This window comes from Mustela nigripes, chromosome 16, assembly GCF_022355385.1.
Source record: "Mustela nigripes isolate SB6536 chromosome 16, MUSNIG.SB6536, whole genome shotgun sequence".
Lineage (NCBI taxonomy): Eukaryota > Metazoa > Chordata > Mammalia > Carnivora > Mustelidae > Mustela > Mustela nigripes.
The window spans coordinates 36,195,725-36,215,258 of record NC_081572.1 but is presented as its reverse complement, the minus strand read 5'-3'; the positions used below and the strand labels follow the sequence as shown (position 1 = coordinate 36,215,258).

The window sequence follows — 19,534 nt, the reverse complement described above, 5'->3', positions numbered from 1 at the left end:
CTCAAATGTCCATCAGTAGTAGAATAGATAAATTATGGGATAGGCACACAATGGAATACTACACAGCAGTGAAAATGAGCAAGCTACTGGTCTGTCACAAGGATGAATTTCATAGACCCTGTATTGATGAAATACATTCAGACTGACCCTATGTATGTGAAGTTCAAGAACAGACAAAACTGATTTGTAGTGATAAGAGTTCAGAATAGTGTTTATATTGGGGAGGATGTTGACTGGAAAGGGAGCCATCTGAGACTCTGGAAATAATCTGTATCTTTTTTTTTTTTTTTTTAAAGATTTTATTTATTTATTTGACAGACAGAGATCACAAGTAGGCAGAGAGGCAGACAGAGAGGGTGAAGCAGGCTCCCTGCCGAGCAGAGAGCCCGATGTGGGGCTGGATCCCAGGAGCCAAACGCAGAGGCTTTAAGCCACTGAGCCACCCAGGTGCCCCAATATTCTGTATCTTAATGGAGTGTTTGGTTATGCAGGTATATACATATGTAAAATTAATTGAGTGTGTACTTAAGATTTTTGATCCTTATTGTATGAAGTTACATCTCAAAAACTAAAACAGGCAGGACTTCCAGTTATAGCTGAGTAAGGATCAATAAATCCTTAACTCAAAAAGCAGCTGTTAGGCTTGACAAAACCATTTCAGCAGCCTTGAGATCAACCAAAAGGCATACAACAATCTGAGAAAGGGTTGTTTGAAAAACTGCTGAAATTCAGTAAGAACAGGAGGCGTTGGTGGTGTTCTTGCCTAGGCCTGTTCCCCTTCCCTTCCCTGAGTTTGGTTGGTGTAGAGATTTTGCCAGTGGTGGACTGTCAGTTTTGATGCTGTGGTTGAAGGGAGCTTAGTCACTTTGGGGGGTGAATGATGCCCATGACCACTGCTGTTGTCAGTGGAAACGATTATCTTGGCCTTGGCTGTGTCCAGCGGGCCAGTGGCTGTACTAGACTGAGGTGTTTTATAGTTGGAGCAAGCATACTGCTGGTTGAGGTTGTGTGCATGCACAGAGTAGACATGATAACACCCAGTAGGAAGTAAAAGCCAGAGCAGACTTGAAAATGCCCTGAACTTTGAATGTGCTACCCTACCCTACACACAGACACATGAACAGAGTACAGAAGCCTTAATGGCTTCAGGTGTTTAAACATAACCCCTGCCTAATCACTGGGAGATCGTGAAGGCAGGTTTCAACGTAAGAACAAGCAATATAAAGAAAATAAGCTCAGAGAACCTCAGTGGCTGCATACTTAGGGGTAGACAGATTTCACAGATTTTGCCCTGGCAAGTTATTAAGCCAAGGAAGGAAGGGATGTAGAAAGGAAATAATAGTAACAAAACAACTTTCATAGGTAAAAGAAAGCGGAATCTAGACTTGTTACAATACGTTATTTGATATGTTGAGGCTTCAACAAAATCATGAGACATGAAAAGAAAGATGAAAATGTGACCAGTATTTAGGGAGAAAAGTCAGTAGAAACTGTCTCCAAGTGTCCCTAGATGCTGGATTTTGCAGATAGAATCTTCAAAGCAGCTATTATAAATGCACTTAGAGAATCAAAGAAAAACATGTTTAAAGAATTTTTTTAAAGTATGACAACAGCGAATCAATAAATAAAATTCTCAGTAAGAAGAGAGAAATTACAAGGAGGCCAATGTCATCAAAGAGGATATACAGATGGCAAATAAGAACCTGAAAAGAGGGCGCCTGGGTGGCTCAGTGGGTTAAGCCGCTGCCTTCGGCTCAGGTCATGATCTCAGGGTCCTGGGATCGAGGCCTGCATCGGGCTCTCTGCTCAGCAGGGAGCCTGCTTCCCTCTCTCTCTCTCTGCCTGCCTCTCTGTCTACTTGTGATCTCTCTCTGTCAAATAAATAAATAAAATATTTAAAAAAAAAAAAAAAAAAAAAGAACCTGAAAAGATGTTTGACATCATTAGCTATTAGGAAAGTGCAAATTAAAACAATGAGCTAAACACACCTATCAGGTTGCCTAAAATAAAAACTAGTTGGTGACACCAAATGTTTGCAAGAATATGGAGAAATGGGATCACTTGTACAAAGTTGGTAGGAATGCAAATGATACAACTACTCTGGATATATTTTGAAAAAAAAAAAAAAATTGTTTAAAGACACCCAGCATGGAGCTTGAACTTAAAACCCCGAGATCAAGAGTCACATGTTCTACCACTGACTGAGCCAGCCAGTCTGGCATAAGACTGGCAATTTCTTATAAAACTAAGTATTTACCATATGATCCTCCAATTCCACTCCTAGTTACATACCTATGAGAAATGAAAGCACATGTTCACGTAAGAATTTGTGCACAAATGTCTACAGCATCATTATTCATAATCCTCACAAAATGGAAGCAGTCCAATATCCATCAACTGATGAGTGGATAAACAAATCATAGTATATCCATACAATGGAAAATTAATTACCCTTAAAAAGAAATTAAGTATGAATACTTGCTACAGCACTGAAGGCATTACACTAAGTGAAAGGAGCCAAATACAATAGATCATGTATTTTATCATTTAGTTTATGTAAAATAACAAGAATCTATACGGAAGAAAGTAGATTAGTCGTAGCCTAGAACAGGGAGGGGTTACAGGGAAATAGGTAGTGACTGCTGTTGGCTAGGAGGTTTCTTTTTGGGGTAATGAAAATGTTCTAAAATAGATTGTGATGGTGGTTCATAATTGTGAACATATTAAAAACCATTGAATTACATGCTTTAAATGGCTGAAATATATGCTATGTGAATTATATTTCAATAAGGTTAAAAAAATTTCAAAGTGAGTTTAGCAAGATCACAAGCTATATGACCCATATACAAAAATCGTATTTGTATATACTAGCTAACAATAAGCAAAAAATGAAATTAAAATAATCAAAAGGAATAAAATACTCAGGATCAGCATCAAAAGGAATAAAATACTCAGGAATACATTTAACAAAAGAAGTATAAGAATTGAGTATAAAAATAATAAAAAATTGCTGAGAGAAACTAAAAACATCAATAAATGGATAGACCGTCCATGTTCAGGGATTGGGAAGCTCAGTGTTGTCAAGATGGGAATTTTCCCTAAACTGATCTATAAACTCAGAGTCTATAACAAAATCCCAGCAGGCTTTTTTTTTTCTTCCTTTCTAGAGTTTGACATGCTGATCCTAAAATTTATATGAGAGCCCAAAGGACCTAGAATAGACAGTTTTCGAAAATGAGTTGGAAGACTTAACACTACCTGGTCTCAAAACTTGGCTCTAAAGCCGTAGTTTTCAAGGCACTGTGGCATTGCTGCAAGGACAGGCATATAGATCAGAAACACAGGATTTAGAGTCCACAGCTTTTTATATCTGGTGAGTTGATCTGCAAAAGACGACTATCCTTGATCCAAGCTCTCTCTCCCTGGAACAGCACAGTGTAAAACAGTCTCTCGCAGTGTGTGCTGCAGTGTAACTCAGCCGGCATTGCAATCACGCCAGCTCATGCATCACTGTCTGCTGGATAAACTGCTACGTCATCCTTGGTGCTTGGCATGTTACAATGCTGGGATCACTGTGGGCTTCTAGTTGGATGTTGTGCCAGGTATGTGTCTACTTTGGACACTCTCTGTTCGTAGATGAAAATGGGGATGCTTTGAATTGGGAGGAATGAATGTGGCTTTTTTATTTCTTGTGCTCTAATATTACAGAAGGATGGTGAGCAGCATCCACAAAAGATGAGAGATTCAAGCTTTGTTTTTGGATCTGGGTGTGCTGTGTTAGTGTTTGGTTGTTTTAGAAAGATGCCTCTGGCAAAAGGGAGCACAAACTCAATCATTCAGTGTACCTTTTTAGTGTATTTTTCTGATATAATCGAATGCCAAGTAGCCTGCTTTACTCTATATTCTGGGCTTTATTTGTTTTTTGGATGTTGACCTTATATAACAGGCAGAGCATGGTTCTCTTTTGGGAACTGCCTACATCTGGAGACACTTAGATGTGTTTAAAATCAAACTGCTTCTGCATCTGTGGTCACTGTATTGTTCTGAACAAAGATCTCCGTGTGCTATATTTTTGAGACACATTATTCTGAAGAGTCCTAAAGATAGGAGGGCCCTCTGCATCAGCTTGGCTGTTCAAAGGAAAAAGTAAACTTGACTAACTCTATCGGACACTGGCATAGCATGTCAGAAATGATGCGAAGTGCTGCAGACCAGAGGGTGACCCGGGATGCAAATTTTCTGTTACGACTGGTGGTCATGTTGAGTGGCCTGATTGAGTCTTTTCTGGTTGGGTCATCTGAGTGTCCCAAGGATTAGGGTTTGTTTGCCTTAATCCTCTCTTTTCTGTTTGATCATTTACCTTCTATGTCTGCTCCAGTTTATTTGTACACTTCTGTTTTAGAGGGTTTTTCTGGAAGATTAATAGATTCTTAGCATAATTGGCATCAGATGATTAACTATTTTTATCCAGCATTTTGATGGGAAAGAATTTTTCTGTGGTGCATAAATCCAGTTACCACGTGACTTGGGTGAATTATATTTTTCCCGAGGACCTATCATAGGAAGTTGTGATTCTATAGATTCTAGATTTGGAGTCTCTCCCATTACAAGGAGTCTCTCCCATTACAAACCTGAATATATCGCATTCAGGTCAGTTTTATTAGAAGCTGAAGTAAGACTTTGTTATTCAGCCACTGTTTATTTAATTTAAGGGATCTATCTCTGGCACATTTGCTTTTATAACAATATACATTTCCCAGTAGCCTTTCTAGGCAGGGTTTTTTCCTTCCCTACTTAATCTGGGTTAGACCTCTGTGTCTAAAATATTTCTCTGGGCCCCTTTTCCTTTCAAGGATTTTGTGCACATCTTCTCTATGTCCCATTTGTCCGAGCTCCATTCTTACTTTCAAGTTTGCATGAAGAAAATCTCAGATTTTGTTACTTTAAAAAAGGTTTTTGCATGCATGTATCACTACTTTGGCCTGAAAATTAGAACTGTGGCTCCCACTTTATTCAAATTTTCTTCGTAGTGGCATGTCCTGTCCTTTCTACTTGCTTTCTTTGCTGCCTGACCTGCTTTCCCCCTTCTTGCAGGCTGATAATCAGTATTTGTTTTGATTGGATCTCAGAAATTACCTACTTAGACTGTGTGCTGTCGTCCTCCCTCTGGATTTCATGACCCCATTATTCTCTTGACTTAGTTGTCCTTATAAACATTGTCTTCTTTTTGCTCGGGGCCCTCCCTGTCATATGCTGCTGGCAGCCAGGAGAGGCTGTGGAGCTTTTCTCTGGTGACTGTCAGAAGAAAGTGACCGTTGTTGAAACATGTCTGCTGTGGTTAGTGCAGAGCTAAGATCTGTCTTCTAGTTACACAAGCTTTTATGTTCCTCCCCCTCTCCTCTTAGTCCCCTTGGGAAATCAACCAGTTCTTTGTGTGAACCAGGTTGAGGGAGAAAATACAAAAAGGAGGAAAGGTGGGGAAATACAGAAATTGGGAACTAAATAGACAAAATGACTGTAGTTTGAGGCCATCAGGAATACTCCCATCTGCCTGAAGCAGGGCCAAGAAGTAGGCAGAAGGCACAGGATCTCTTGTCCTCCTGGGTTTTAAGCACCTGCAACAGGAGGACGGACTGCAGCTTGTGTTTACAAGGCTGAAACCTGAAGAAAAAAATCTTCCATTCCTTTGCCATCTTGATATGGAGGGTTCTGCAGAGGAAATTAAGGAGATGAGATATTACATGCTTCAAAGGTAAGTTTTAGGGTGCTGTATTTGGGCCATATATTCCTTTAAAAACCAGTAAGGCATTGACTACTAAGCCCTGGAACTTAGGGGAAATTTGATTTGATGATTTTTTGTATCTGTAAGAAACCTTTTTATTTTAAAGGAAAGGAATAAAAACTCCCATATTTGCTCCTGGATTTCTAAACCTTTCTTTTATACTCAGAATTTGAATCAAAGCTACCCATGCACGTGTGTGGTATTTTAACCGCGTTGCAAACAAGCACCCCTGGGAGGAACTTGCTGTGCTTGCTGTTCTCTCGTTAAGAGATCTCACTCAGTCTGTACCAGATTTGCTCCCCGGCTTGGGCTGGTTTTTTAAGAGTGAAGTCTCTTCCTCTGCTGCAAAGGGAGATATCAATTCTGCATAGTTTTTATGTAGTATGAACATCCTGTGGAAGGTAGTTTTGAGAAAACTTCTTTAAAAAATGTGTCTCTGGGGCCCGGAAAGGTACCTGCCGCCATTGCCCTGGAATGAGACGGTGGGCAGCCAGACTGGAGTTGTGGAGGGTGCCACACTCTCTCCCCTGGGGTCTTTCTTCCTCCTGCCCGTAGAACTTGGGGCTCAGGGGGAAATTAGTCAGGCTTTTTTGGCCTTCTTCAAGCCTCTTGCAGATCTGTACCTCTCCATCAGAGGATTAACATTAATGACCGGAATGATGGCCTTTAGCAGTCAGTAAGGGCTCCTCCAATATCTGTTTTATTTGTTTGTTTTTGCAGTCTTAGAGTTCTTAATCTGAAAAATATTAACTGAAAATAAACTGGACCTTGGTGGAAACGCAAAACAAGCAATAAATCCTGAGTTGACAAGATTCATCTCTAGAACAATTATCTTTTCCTTTTCCTTTTCACTTGATCTCTTTCACCCTTTAGGGGGAAAACCAAGCAGAACTTCCATTGAGTGTCAAATAACTAAAAAGCTTTTGAGCTATTTTATGTGTGTATATATATGTATATATGTGTGTGCATATATATAATGATTTTTATGTATATAAATACATTTTATATCACATTGTTTTACTTTTATATATATGTGTGTATATATATGTATATGTATATATAAAACAATCATATATATACATACATGTGCAAACAAAACATACATAGATATTACACACCCAAAGTTTTGTTTTTCTGTGGGTAAATACAACAGGTGATCTATTTTCGTGGAGGCATCCATCCTGGAATAATCTGTCCTCTGTTTTGAACTCTCATCTAGGGAATCCCTTTTTTTCTCTTTATTGGCTCCTTTGTTTCTTTTCCTTTTTCTTGGTTCACTCTATCCTTTTGGAAGACAACATTCTCTAATAGCTTCCTGAGAAAAGATAGATGAGTGGTAAAGATTTTGAGATCTATTCTGTCTTTATACCTGATCCCCTTGTTTTCAGCATGGTGCCTTACTTCAGAATGTAACTATGTAAGGATCCCTTCATTAAAAGTAAGACAGATTTTCTTTTCTTTTTTTTTAAAGTATTTTTTTTAAAGATTTTATTTATCTATTTGACAGAGAGATCACAAGTAGGCAGAGAGGCAGGCAGAGAGGGGGAAGCAGGCTCCCTGCTGAGCAGAGAGCCCAATGATGCATGGCTCGATCTCAGGACCCTGAGACCATGACCTGAGCTGAAGACAGAGGTTTAACCCACTGAACCACCCAGGCGCCCCCAGATTTTTTTTTAAAGATTTTTTTTTATTGGGGCACCCACCCTGTATTCTCTCTCTTTCTCAAATAAATAATTTTTTAAAAATGTTATATTTATTTGAGAGAGAGGGAGCCAGCATGAGTGGGGGTGGGGTGGGTGGGAGGGCAGAGGGAGAGGAGAAGCAGACTCCCCCCCGAGCAGGGGGCCCAATGCTGGGCTCCATCCCAGGACCCTGAGATCATGACCTGACCCAAAGGCAGATGCTTAACTGACTGTGCCACCCAAGCTCCCCAGTAAGACAGATTTTTGTTTTTCTCTCTTTTATTCTCAGAGCACTCTTCACTATTGATTAAATCTTATGACCAGTCCCTTCTCCACTGTAATTTCATCAAGGCTTTGCTTCCTTTCCTATCTTAAACTTAGGTAGCTCCTTATTGATTCTTTTCTTTTTTCAAGATTTACTTTTTATTTTATTTTTTAAAGATTTATTTATTTATTTTAGGGTCAGGGGCAGGGCAGAGGGAGAAAGGGACTCTCAGGAAGACTCCTTGCTGAGCGCAGAGCCTGATGTGGGCTCGAGCTCAGGACCTGAGCCAAAATCAAGAGTCAGACACTTAATTGACAAAACCGCTCAGGTGCCCTTATGAGAGCAAGCGGGAGCGAGAGGCTGAGGGATGAGCAGAGGGAGAGAAAGAATCTCAAGCAGACTCCCCACTGAGTGCAGAACCTGACATAGGGCTCTATCTCATGACCCTGAGATCATGACCTGAGCTAAGAGTCAGTTACTTAACCAACCGAGCCATTTAGGTTCCCCAGCTCCGCAATGATTCTAAGTTACAAGGTGCCTGGGAGGCTCAGATAGTTAAGCATCTGCCTTCAGCTCAGATCATGATCCCAGGGTCCTGGGATTGAGCGCCACGTTGGGCTCTCTGCTCACCAGGGAGATTGAGACTGTTTCTCCCTGTCCCACTGCTTATGTTCTCTCTCTTAAATGAATAAATATAATCTTAAAAAAAAAATAAATGATTCTAAGTTATAACTTACCTCTCCCTTTGGTCCCTTCCTAAGTAACTTACAGCTGATCTCTGAGGAGTGTGTGTGTTTGTGTGCGTGTGTAAATTTAGGTGTATAGAATTATGTAACATACTCCTTCCTGGCACACTCATTGGTCCATTTGTGGTCTATTATTTATTTATTTGGTCAGTTATTGGATCATTTAAAAAAATAATGTGAAAAGAATTTGAAAACCCACCACCTAGACCAAAGATTGGTCCCTGGCCGTCATCTCATCTAACTATGTGATCTCTCCTTAGTGCTTCTTCCTGGCATCTCTCACGCACATAATTGTTTTCCTTAATCACATGTTCAGCATACTCTTTTGTTTATATGTATCTTCCAGAAATGCATATAGCTTAAGTTGTTTTAATTTTATGATATGTTTTCAATTTATAATCTGTTACAGTCTTCTTTATGTAATATTTTTGGAGTTATTGTATATTTATCTGGATACTTGCCTGAAGTCTCCCATTTCTAATATTTGCAAAAATTTTGTGTTTTCTCTGTAGACGATTATATCACTCACAAATAATGACAGTTTAACTTCCTCATTTGCAATCCTAATGCCTCTAATTTATTTATTTATTTTTTTCATTTTATTGCACTTACTGGGAAATCTAACAGAGTATTACATTTATGGACCTTTAAATTTTTAAAAAGATTTTTTATTATTTTTGAAGATTTTATTTATTATTTATTTGACACAGAGAGAGAGGGAAGAGCACAAGCAGGGGGAGCAACAGGTGGAGGGAGAGGGACAAACAGGCTCTCTACTGAGCACAGAGCCCAACATGGGCCCTGATCTCAGGACCCTGAGATCATGACCTCACCTGAAGGCAGACACTTAACCAACTGAGCCACTCATAAAGGGGCAAAGTGCCCCTTTATGGACTTTTTAAAAAGATTCTTATTTATTTATTTGAGAGAGAGAGGGCATGAGCAGAGGAAGGGGGACAAAGGGAGAGGGAGAAGCAAGCTCCTCCTGAGCAGGGAGCCTGATGAGGAGCTTGATTCCAGGACACTGGGTTCATGACCTGAGCTGATGGCAGATGCTCAACTGTCTGAGCCACCCAGGTGCCATTTATGGATTTTTCTAAAATTGAACCAGCCTCACATACCTGGGACAAATTCAACTTGGTCATGGAGTAATATTTTTTACTAATATTTTGCCTATCCTTGCACCAGTACTCTACTATTTAGAATCTTATATTTAGGAATTTTACATTTGTAGTCATGAATAAAATGCATCTGGTTTTTCCTGTTACATGACATATTTGTCTAGTTTTGGTATTAATGTTACTTTAGTTGAGGAGTTTAACTTCTTTTTTTTTTTTTTAAGATTTTATTTATTTATTTGACAGACAGAGATCACAAGTAGGCAGAGAGGCAGGCAGAGAGAGAGGAGGAAGCAGGCTCCCTGCTGAGCAGAGAGCCCGGCATGGGGCTCGATCCCAGGACCCTGGGATCATAACCTGAGCGGAAAGCAGAGGCTTTAATCCACTGAGCCACCCAGGCGCCCCTTAACTTCTTTTCTTATTGTCTGGAAATTTGGTAGACTACTGCCCTTACAAGTTTGATAAAACTTATCATTTAAAACTATTTGGACCTGGTATTTGTGGGAAGATTTTAATTATACCCTTTTATTTTGAAAATAAATTTTTAGAAAAAGATTTTTAAAATCTGTCGGAGAGAACAAGCATAAGCAGGGGGAGTGGCAGGCAGAGGGAGAATCAGTTTCCCTGCTGAGCAGGGATCCTGATGAGGGACTCCATCCTAGGACCCTGGGATCATGACCTGAGTCGAAGGCAGACATCCAACTGACTGAGCCGACCAGGTGCCCCATATGTTGAAAAGAAATTATTGCAGCATAGAGGTCAGAGTGCAGGAGAAAGGAAGAAAAGGTGGGAATAAGAAAACGGCTGTCCACTGAACAGCTGTTACCTCATTGAACCCCCAAAACACCTTTTCAAAGAGGGTCTGTCAGTCAAGGTCCAGTCAGGGAAAGAGTAACTGCCTTAAGTTTTATAAACAGTGGACATTCAATAATGAGGACTGGTGACTTGGGTGTTTTCTGAAATAGCCTCAAATTAATACTTCCACGAAGCAGCTACCAACCCCCTAGGGATGGGAGAACAAAAAGGAAGAGGTGGGGTTACCAGAATGTAGGAGTTTGAAGGAAGGTCCATGGGGGCCAGTACTTGCACCTCTGAGAGGGAGCTTTGAGTAGCTGGTGCTCAGAGAAGGTGGAAGCCTGGCTGGACAGACCCTTGATTGATAGGCCCAGGCATAGCCCAGAGGATGAGTGAGCATTGCAAGGCTGGGACTCTGCCAAGGAGCCATAATCTGCTGCTGCTTGTACCTCTAATGGATGCAGTGAGGCTCTCACCAGGAATGTTGAAAGATGCTAGAGGCCAGAATTAACTCTCTCTTACTGTGGAGCACTGATGATAAAAGCTAGAAAACAAGAATGAAATCACTATTCTTACCATCCTGCCTTCTCATTGGTAGAACTAAATAGGTTTGCAGAGTCTTAGCTCTGTTGTCACAGAGCAGAGAATAAAAAGATGAGCTTGGAGCAGAGAGACAGTAGGTAAATAACCAGAACATTGTATACTATGTGTATTCTGCAAAGAGAAAACTGAAGCTAGCAAGGTTAAATTATTTGCTTAATGTCATTGGAGCTATTAAGCGGGTGAGTCTGGGTTTAACCACAGGCCTGGGTTTCTACTGCATCTTTCATCTATCCTGAACACACTATTGATTGTTAAGGGACCATTATGGTATGTGCCACTCAGAAAAAAAAAAATACTGCCAGTTAAATAAAGCACACCATCACTTGTAAGATACACATCAATTTCAGATATATATATTTTTAAAGATTTTAGTTATTTATTGGAGAGAGCATGGGCACAAGTTGGGGAGGAGAGGCAAAGGGAGAGGGAGAGGCAGACTTCCCACTGAGCAGGGAGGCCGACATAGGTCCCATAGATCCCAGGACCCTGAGATCATGGCCTGAGCAGAAGGCAGATGCTTAACCACTGAGCCACCCAGGCACCCCTGATTTCAGATATTTTTTAAAGTTTTTTCTTTTCTTTTCTTTTCTTTTCTTTCTTTCTTTCTTCTTTTTTTTTTTTTAAAGGAGGAATGTCTTGTAATTGAAATACAATCTATTATGCTGCCTTATATTTAGTTTTGGAGTTACTAATTTTGAAATACCTATGTAATACACAAATAAAACACTTAGTAGATAGTTAAAAGTTTAGCCTCCTAAGAAAAATGGAGGCTAGAGATACAGAGATGAAGGTCATCTGTGTGCAAAGATCGTAATCCAACAAGAGCCTTGCTGTTTTCTCAGCTTTCCCAGTCTCTTATCTCTACCATCTCATTTCATCCTGTCCTTGACCTGTCTCTTTGTGATGGCATCTGTTGGTAAGCCTTAATATTATCCAAGAACACTTAATTTTTTTTTCTTAAATTTCCATAATCAAAGATCTTTTTCTCTTCTCCTCTTTGTTCAAGACTGTAGTGCAGTCTTCACAAGGGTGCTGTTGGAAGTATGGTCGTGAAAAGCAGATTTCCAGGGGAGATAGATGGTGTGAAAAAAATCCTATCTATCTTTAGACTTCCATGGTTTCTCTATTTTTACAGGTCCAGCATGTCTGGCTTGCATCTAGTAAAGCAAGGTCGAGACCGAAAGAAAATAGACTCTCAGCGAGATTTCACTGTAGCTTCTCCAGCAGAATTTGTTACCCGTTTTGGGGGGAATAAAGTGATTGAGAAGGTAAGTTATAACTTGCTGAATTATTTTTTTCAAAAGCTCATGAGATTCAATGCCTAGACTCGTCATCTAGATTTGCTCAAAACCGGCATTTGGATTTTCAGAGTCTGCCTCTTTGTGCAGAATTAACCTCTCTGCCTCCATGATGTCCTGTGAATTTCACTGTTTTCTATGTATTTACCATGGATAATTTAGGCAGAGCTAATTAAAAAGTTGAAGTGGTGGTCAAACGGTTCTTTTTAAAAGGTCCTGTGATTTTATGGGGTTGGGCTGCCCCACTGTGAGAGGGTCTGAGAAACAGATTAGCTTGTGGGGTAGTGGTGAAGAGATATGTCACTGCATTGGAGTGAGAGCTAAGGGAGTGGAGGGATTAGAACAGAAGGCTTGAATAGTTTGATGCACTGTGATTTAATGGCTTCCAGCAGATATTTGAGGTGTTTAGAGGGAATATACCATATGAAATACTTAAAGAGATTACAAATATTTTGAAACATTAGGAGTAATTCTGTGTCCCTTTTATCTAAACCACGTCCGAGCTGGCAGGACAGCTTGGCTGAAAGAGATGGAGGTGATTATAAGAATAAAGCGTGGGGACCTATACTCCCACTTTAGCAGTGTTGCTCCAATGGCGTGCTTCTGTTAATCTTCCAATAAAGACAGATGGTGTTAACTCCAGCCGCTCTTATCCCGGGGCCATGAATGCAAGACAGGTCGAGAGGTTTGTTTACAGTGATGTCTCAGGATCATTGGTTATTCTTCTCTTTTTCTTGTGACCATTCTTTGTAAGGCAGTCTCTACAATTCTAAGGCATTTAGGGCTCAACATTTTGGGGAGAGAGAGAGAGTGGTTGGTGCCAGTGTTCTTACATGTGTTCAGAGCTCTGCGCCTTGTTCAGTATAACAGAGAATAGTGCATGACATTATGCTGTTCAGTCGTCCTCCATTCCTTAATACATCATCCCTCTGAAGTTTGTCTTCTGTTCCCCTAACAGGTATGGTAGAGTAATTCACAAACTCACAAGATTTGAAAAATTGTGAATTTCCCCCTTCAAGAAATGAAGATAGAAAGCATAACTTTTAGTTGGCACATATTAAAGTATTTGCTTAGCTAACATTTTAAAATATCCCTTGATCATGTGGGAGCTGGTTCCTAACTGCCAAGACTAGCAACATAAATTCCTAATTGAAAATCTGGCTTTCCAGAGAAAGCCAGAGATCTACAGAAATGGTCTCATTTCTTCTCCTTTGTCATTGCCTGCCTTTTCTACTTTTCTCCAATTCCCATCCCACCACTCTCCCAGGTTCTTATCGCCAACAATGGCATTGCAGCAGTGAAATGCATGAGGTCTATCCGCCGATGGTCTTATGAGATGTTTCGAAATGAACGTGCAATCCGATTTGTTGTTATGGTAACACCTGAAGACCTGAAAGCCAATGCAGGTGAGTGATTAGCATTAAGAAGGCATCACCCTTGGGTGCCTGGGTGGCTCTGTTGGTTAAGCTGCTGCCTTCAGCTCAAGTCATGATCCAGGGCTCCTGAGATTGAACCCTGTGTAGGGCTCTCTGCTCAGCAGGAAGTCTGCTTATCCTTCTCCCTTTGCCCCTCTCCCCACTTGTGCTCATGCTCTCTCAAATAAATAAATAGAATCTTAAAAAAGAAAAAAGAAAAGAAAGCATCACCCTTGAGCATAAAGATTGGAATAGCAAAGTCTTAAGTAGGAGTCTATTAACTTAGGAGGATTCCCAAACCCAAGGATTTTTCTTTTAAAAAGTGTCAGTAAGGGGCGCCTGGGTGGCTCAGTGGTTTGGGCTGCTGCCTTCGGCTCGGGTCATGATCTCAGGGGCCTGGGATCGAGCCCTGCATCGGGCTCCCTGCTCCGCAGGAAGCCTGCTTCCTTCTCTCTCTCTCTCTGCCTGCCTCTCTGCCTACTTGTGATCTCTGTCTGTCAAATAAATAAATAAAATCTTTAAAAAAAAAAAAGTGTCAGTAATAGGCATATACAAGTGATTCTACTATATTGAACCTCAACACAGTCTCCTGTGTTCTAAGTAAAAATAAGTAGAAATTTAACCAGTGTTGATTGCAGTTTCCAGGTGTATGCTCTTCTAGTGTCTAGTATTTGCTAAGCTACATACTTTAGCATGTGTAAGTAGAAAGATTTGGAAGGAAATGGCTATTTCCCTAAGCTAAGCTACATTGAATTTTAGAGAATCTTAGGATTAAGGTTCTTTTTTTCCCTCTCTTGAGGGACCCAAGTGGGTTTTATCCTGCAACTTTTCTACATATTCTCTCTCCTCAGATGGCCCTCCATCTGAGAGTTGTAGATAAAGACTATTAGTATAGGTGAGAGGGTATGGCTAGTCTTTGCTCTCTGTACTTTTTATCACTAAAATATAATCTCTAAGGTAGAGTACCCACAGATAGCATTAGTTCCTTAAAGAGCTATCTTTTTAAACCTATTTTGGTCTGTGTATGTTCTCTCACTATTGAGACTATGATATTAAGACTATTCTTAAGGAGTAGGGATTATTATATCATCTTATTTAAAAACAGATAAGGTACCATTTTATTGGAAAGCATATGTTATTATGTGGAATCATTTAGTTTGACCCTTTAACTTCTCTGAACCACAATTGTATCTGTAAAAGGAAGATCATAATGTCTAATTCACAGTATAGTTATAAAGATGAAATTGTCTGTAATAAACATTAAACTACCTTGTGTTTTTTTTCCCCCCATCTATTTCTATCTGGTACTCCTAATTCATTTATTCATTTACTCAGTGAATATGGAGACCCATAGGTGAATAAAATGTAATCTTGTTCTAGGAAGCAAATAATTTCAATACAGTGAGATAAGTGCTAAAAGAAATATGAACAGGGTACTGTGAGAACAGAGCTGAGGCATCTTACCTCTAACCTTTGCTTTTGGTAGCAGGGTTAAGAGAATGCTTTCTGAAAGAAGTTATGCCTAGCCAAGAATGGCAAGAGTTAGTGAAGCAATCAACAGGACATTCCAGGCAGGGTGTTGCAGGAAGAAAGAACAGTCTATGCAAATGTATGAAGGCATGACACAATGGTTTGCTGGAAACTACAGGTATACTTGTTAAAGTACAAGATGTGATCTACTATTTCTCAAGAAGGGTCCTGATTTTCATCCTTAGGAGCATAGACTTAAATTTTTAAGGGATGTGTGTGTGTGGTGTGTCTGTGTGTTAGACATTAAAGGGTTAGCATTTTGAATGGATTAGTTGTTGTTTTTAACAATTCAAAAGTAGAAAAGTACAATGAATCCCTTCCCATTTACCTATCATCCAGCAGCAACTCGTGGCCAGTCTTGTTTCAATAGTACTTTCACCTCCCCACTCCACACATAATTTCTGAAGCAAATCCTAGATATATTATTTCATCTGTAAGTATTTTAGTGTGTATCTCTTAAAGGTACTTTTTCTTTGCTTGAAACATAGCAGTTAGATGGACAATTTGTATAGCGTCTTGGAAGATTCATTTGTGGAAGGCAGTGCTACAGAACATAATGAGGCTGAGATGGCTTAGAGGCTGGGGAGGTAAAATTGGCAAGATATGGTGATAGAGGGAAGAGTTGATTATTACTGTTAGGTTTCTAATTTGGTTGACTAGGCAGATGATAGGATCATCAACAAGAGCTAAATAATAATGGAGCCAGAAGAAGAAGGTTTTTTGCAGGGTGGACAGATGAGATTGGGAGTACTTCTGATATAAGCAGAGCCTATAAATCCTGTAAAAAGTTGAATATATCCTTCCAGAACTTAGAAATAATGAGAGCTGGAAACTAAGAGGCTACATTATCAGCAAACATATAGTAGTTAACACTACCCCTGCCCCGCCCAAAGAACTGATGGAAAATGAAGAGAAACAGGGCTAAGGATGAAATTTTATAGAAGAGTTAAATTTTTAGGTACAGACTCAGGAAGATTGGCCCATAAACAGTGCTGAGAACAGATGACTGGAGACAGAAGAAACAGAAGATAGAAAAAAGAGAATTTCCATAAGGAAGGGCCAAATGAGTTGGCAATCCAGTGAAGTAGGAATAGAAAACATTGGTAGCATTTTTGAGAATAATCCAGTGGAACAATGTGAGTGTGCAGACTAATACAAGATGTTAAGGAATGAGTGGAAAGTTACATGGAGATAGCTAATACAGATAAGTTTTTTTTTTTTTTTTAAAGAATTTTTAATGAGAAGGGAAGAAGAAAAGGTAGTAACTAAAGAAAAATTAAGGGTCAGGGAGGATTTTTATTTTTTATAATTTTTTAAAAAAATTAACATATAATGTATTATTAGCCCCAGGGGTACAGGTCTGTGAATCACCAGGTTTACACACTTCACAGCACTCACCATAGCTCATACCTTCTCCAATGGAGGATTTTTATTTTTATTTTTATTTTTTAAAAGATTTTATTTATTTATTTATTTATTTGTCAGAGAGAGAGAGAACACAAGCAGGCAGAGCAGCAGGCAGCGGCAGAGAGAGAAGCAGGCTCCTCACTGAGCAAGGAGCCCGATGTGGGATTTGATTCCAGGATCCTGTGATCATGACCTAAGCTGAAGGCAGTGGCTTAACAAACTGAGCCACCCAGGTGTCCTGAGGATTTTTATTTTTAAGAGTAAAAGAGACTTGGGACTGTTTAGCATTTGAGAGGAAGGAGCCAAAGAGGGAAAGGAATGGAGGCATACAGGGACCCGGAGGAGGCGGAAGTGGGTGTAGTCTAGAGCACAAGTGGACAAAAATAAGCATATTCCCTGCTTTTTATTCTGAGGAACAAAAAAGTCTAATGTGGTAGATGTATTCATACAAGGATGTATATTCATTGTAGTGTTATTTAAAGTAATGAGAAACAGGGATGCCTGGGTGGCTCAGGCAGTTACGCCTCTGCCTTCAGCTCAGGTCATGATCTCAGGGTCCAGGGATGGAGCCCCACATTGGGCTCCTTGCTTAACAGGGAGCCTGCTTCTCCCTCTCCCTCTGTCTCCTAGCTTGTGCTCTCATTCTCTCTCTGTCAAATAAATAAATAAAATCTTAAAAAAATTAAATAATGTGAAACTAGGAGTAACTTAAATGTCCAACATGGGTGCATTAGTTGCATAAAATGTGCAACACTAATAATGTGAAGTACCATGCAGACATTAAAGAAATATGTTGTGGAATTAGATTTCTTGGTCTGAAATGCAGTTTAATATTGCTACATTATTTATTTTGTGTGACAACATTACCATAAACTTGGCAACAGTCAGCAGCTCCCAGTTTCTGTAGGTCAGAGCATGTCTTATTAGCTGGGTCTTCTGCTTCAGGTTATCACAAGACTGCAGTCACTTGTCAGCTGGGTTTGCAGTCTCGTCTGAGGCTTGACTTGGGGATGGATCTACTTTCAAACTCAGATGGATCTATTTTTTTTTTTTTAAGATTTTATTTATTTATTTGACACAGAGAGAGAGATCACAAGTAGGCAGAGAGGCAGGCAGAGTTGGGGGGAGAAGCAGGCTCCCCACTGAGTGGAGAGCCCAATACAGGGCTTGATCCCAGGACCCCGAGATCATGACCCGAGCCAAAGGCAGAGGCTTAACCCACTGACCACCCAGGTGCCCCAGCTGGATCTACTTTCAAACTCAGCTTTCAGTTTTCTATGGCCTATCAGATTGAGGGCCTGAATGTTTAGCCAGTCATTAGCAAAAAAACTACCCTTGACTCCTTGTCATGTGGGCCATCCCAAAATGACTGCCTGCTACCTTAAAGCCAGCAAGGCAAAGCCTTTTAGTAAGATCAGGTATTTTCTTATTGTCCTTGCCATATTCTCTTGGCTAGAAACAACTCATAGATCCTGGTCACACCCAAGGAAAGGGGGATTCCTTAAGGTATAAAGACCTAGAAACTGGGATCATGGGAACAGACAATGTGTCTGTCCATCACTATTGCAAAGAAAAAAGTTAGCTACAGGGTGATACAATAATAGGGAAAAAATACATTGCCTATAGTCAGGAAAAGGGATAATGGTATATACGAACAGCAATACTAGTTGTCTTTCAGGGTGGTATTTTGGGGTGTTTTTATTTCTCTTTCTGCTTTTTTCAACTTTTTTACAAAGATTTTATACAATTTTGGCGTGCCTGGGTGGCTCAGTGGGTTGAGCCTCTGCTTTTGACTCTGGTCATGATCTCAGGGTCCTGGGATTGATCCCCGCATTGGGCTCTCTGCTCTGCAGGGAGCCTGCTTCCCCACCCCCCCTGCCTACCTCTCTGCCTACTTGTGATCTCCGTCTGTCAAATAAATAAATAAATAAATCTTTTTAAAAAAAGATTTTATACAATTTTATAATTTCTTTAAAAGTTATTTGAAAATTAGATCTCTGGAAAGGATTATAATACTAGTGTTATTGAATTAAGGAATTAATATTTTGGATAATTTTTCCTTTTTTCTAACCTTTCTATTATGTTAATTATTTTAGTACCTTTACTAAATATAATTTATATGCCATAAAAAGTTCACATTTCTATGAGTTTTAGTAAATTTGTACCATTGTGCAGTCATCATAGGAATCCAGTATAAAACACACATTACTTTTGTAATTTAAAAGATTATGAAGAAGGAGCCTTAGATGGAAGAGTTGGTTTTTCACATGAGGAGAGGACTTCATCATCTGAGACCTGGAGTTGGGGGGAGCAGGCATGCTTGACAGTGAGGGTGGTAATAATCAACCCAGTTGCATATTTTTTATGTTGTGCTCATTATTGGGAAAGTTGGAGATGTGGATGATTAGTGCAATCTCTGGTAAAGAACCAAGTGTTCTCTTTTGAGGTGAGTTTTGTTCCTTTGTGACTATTCTCTAGAATAGATTCTCTTGTGGTAATTACGGCAACTGGGAACCAGGAGACAATGGAGAAGTCCAAGCTGTGTGGATAAGATAAAATGCTTTCTTCTACTTACCAGGGCATGAAAGGGAATTTCATGTCTGCAGTAGTGATACCAGAAAACTGATTGGTGTAGAACTCTGAACTGTTGCTGGTTGGTGACCGTAGTACATTCATGAGCATGTGTGATGTAGGTCAACAATTAATGTAACTTTCTTTTCTGTACTCACGGCTATGGAACTTCAGAAAAGGCTAAACCACAGTAGAAAAGTTGGACGGATTTGACTATATAAAAATTTTTATTTAGCAAATAAAAAGTTAAAGACAAATCGTAATCTGGAAAAACACTTTGCAGCAAAGAGTGTCTACCTATAATAGAGAAAATGACACCCTT

At 39.8% G+C, this 19,534-nt stretch overlaps 1 protein-coding gene across 6 annotated transcripts in view; it reads left to right on the top strand.

Annotated features, from left to right (window-relative positions):
• ACACA (acetyl-CoA carboxylase alpha) overlaps positions 1–19,534 on the top strand; it is a 284,911-nt gene that overhangs the window by 81,840 nt on the left and 183,537 nt on the right. For 5 of the 6 annotated variants that reach the window (XM_059379646.1, XM_059379645.1, XM_059379644.1 and 2 more), the window contains 2 exons: positions 12,127–12,259; positions 13,557–13,695. In XM_059379646.1, coding sequence (XP_059235629.1) covers positions 12,127–12,259; positions 13,557–13,695 — 272 coding nt within the window. Of the gene's footprint in view, positions 1–3,539; positions 3,603–12,126; positions 12,260–13,556; positions 13,696–19,534 lie in introns of those variants that run through there. The other variant, XM_059379649.1, reaches the window with a different exon arrangement.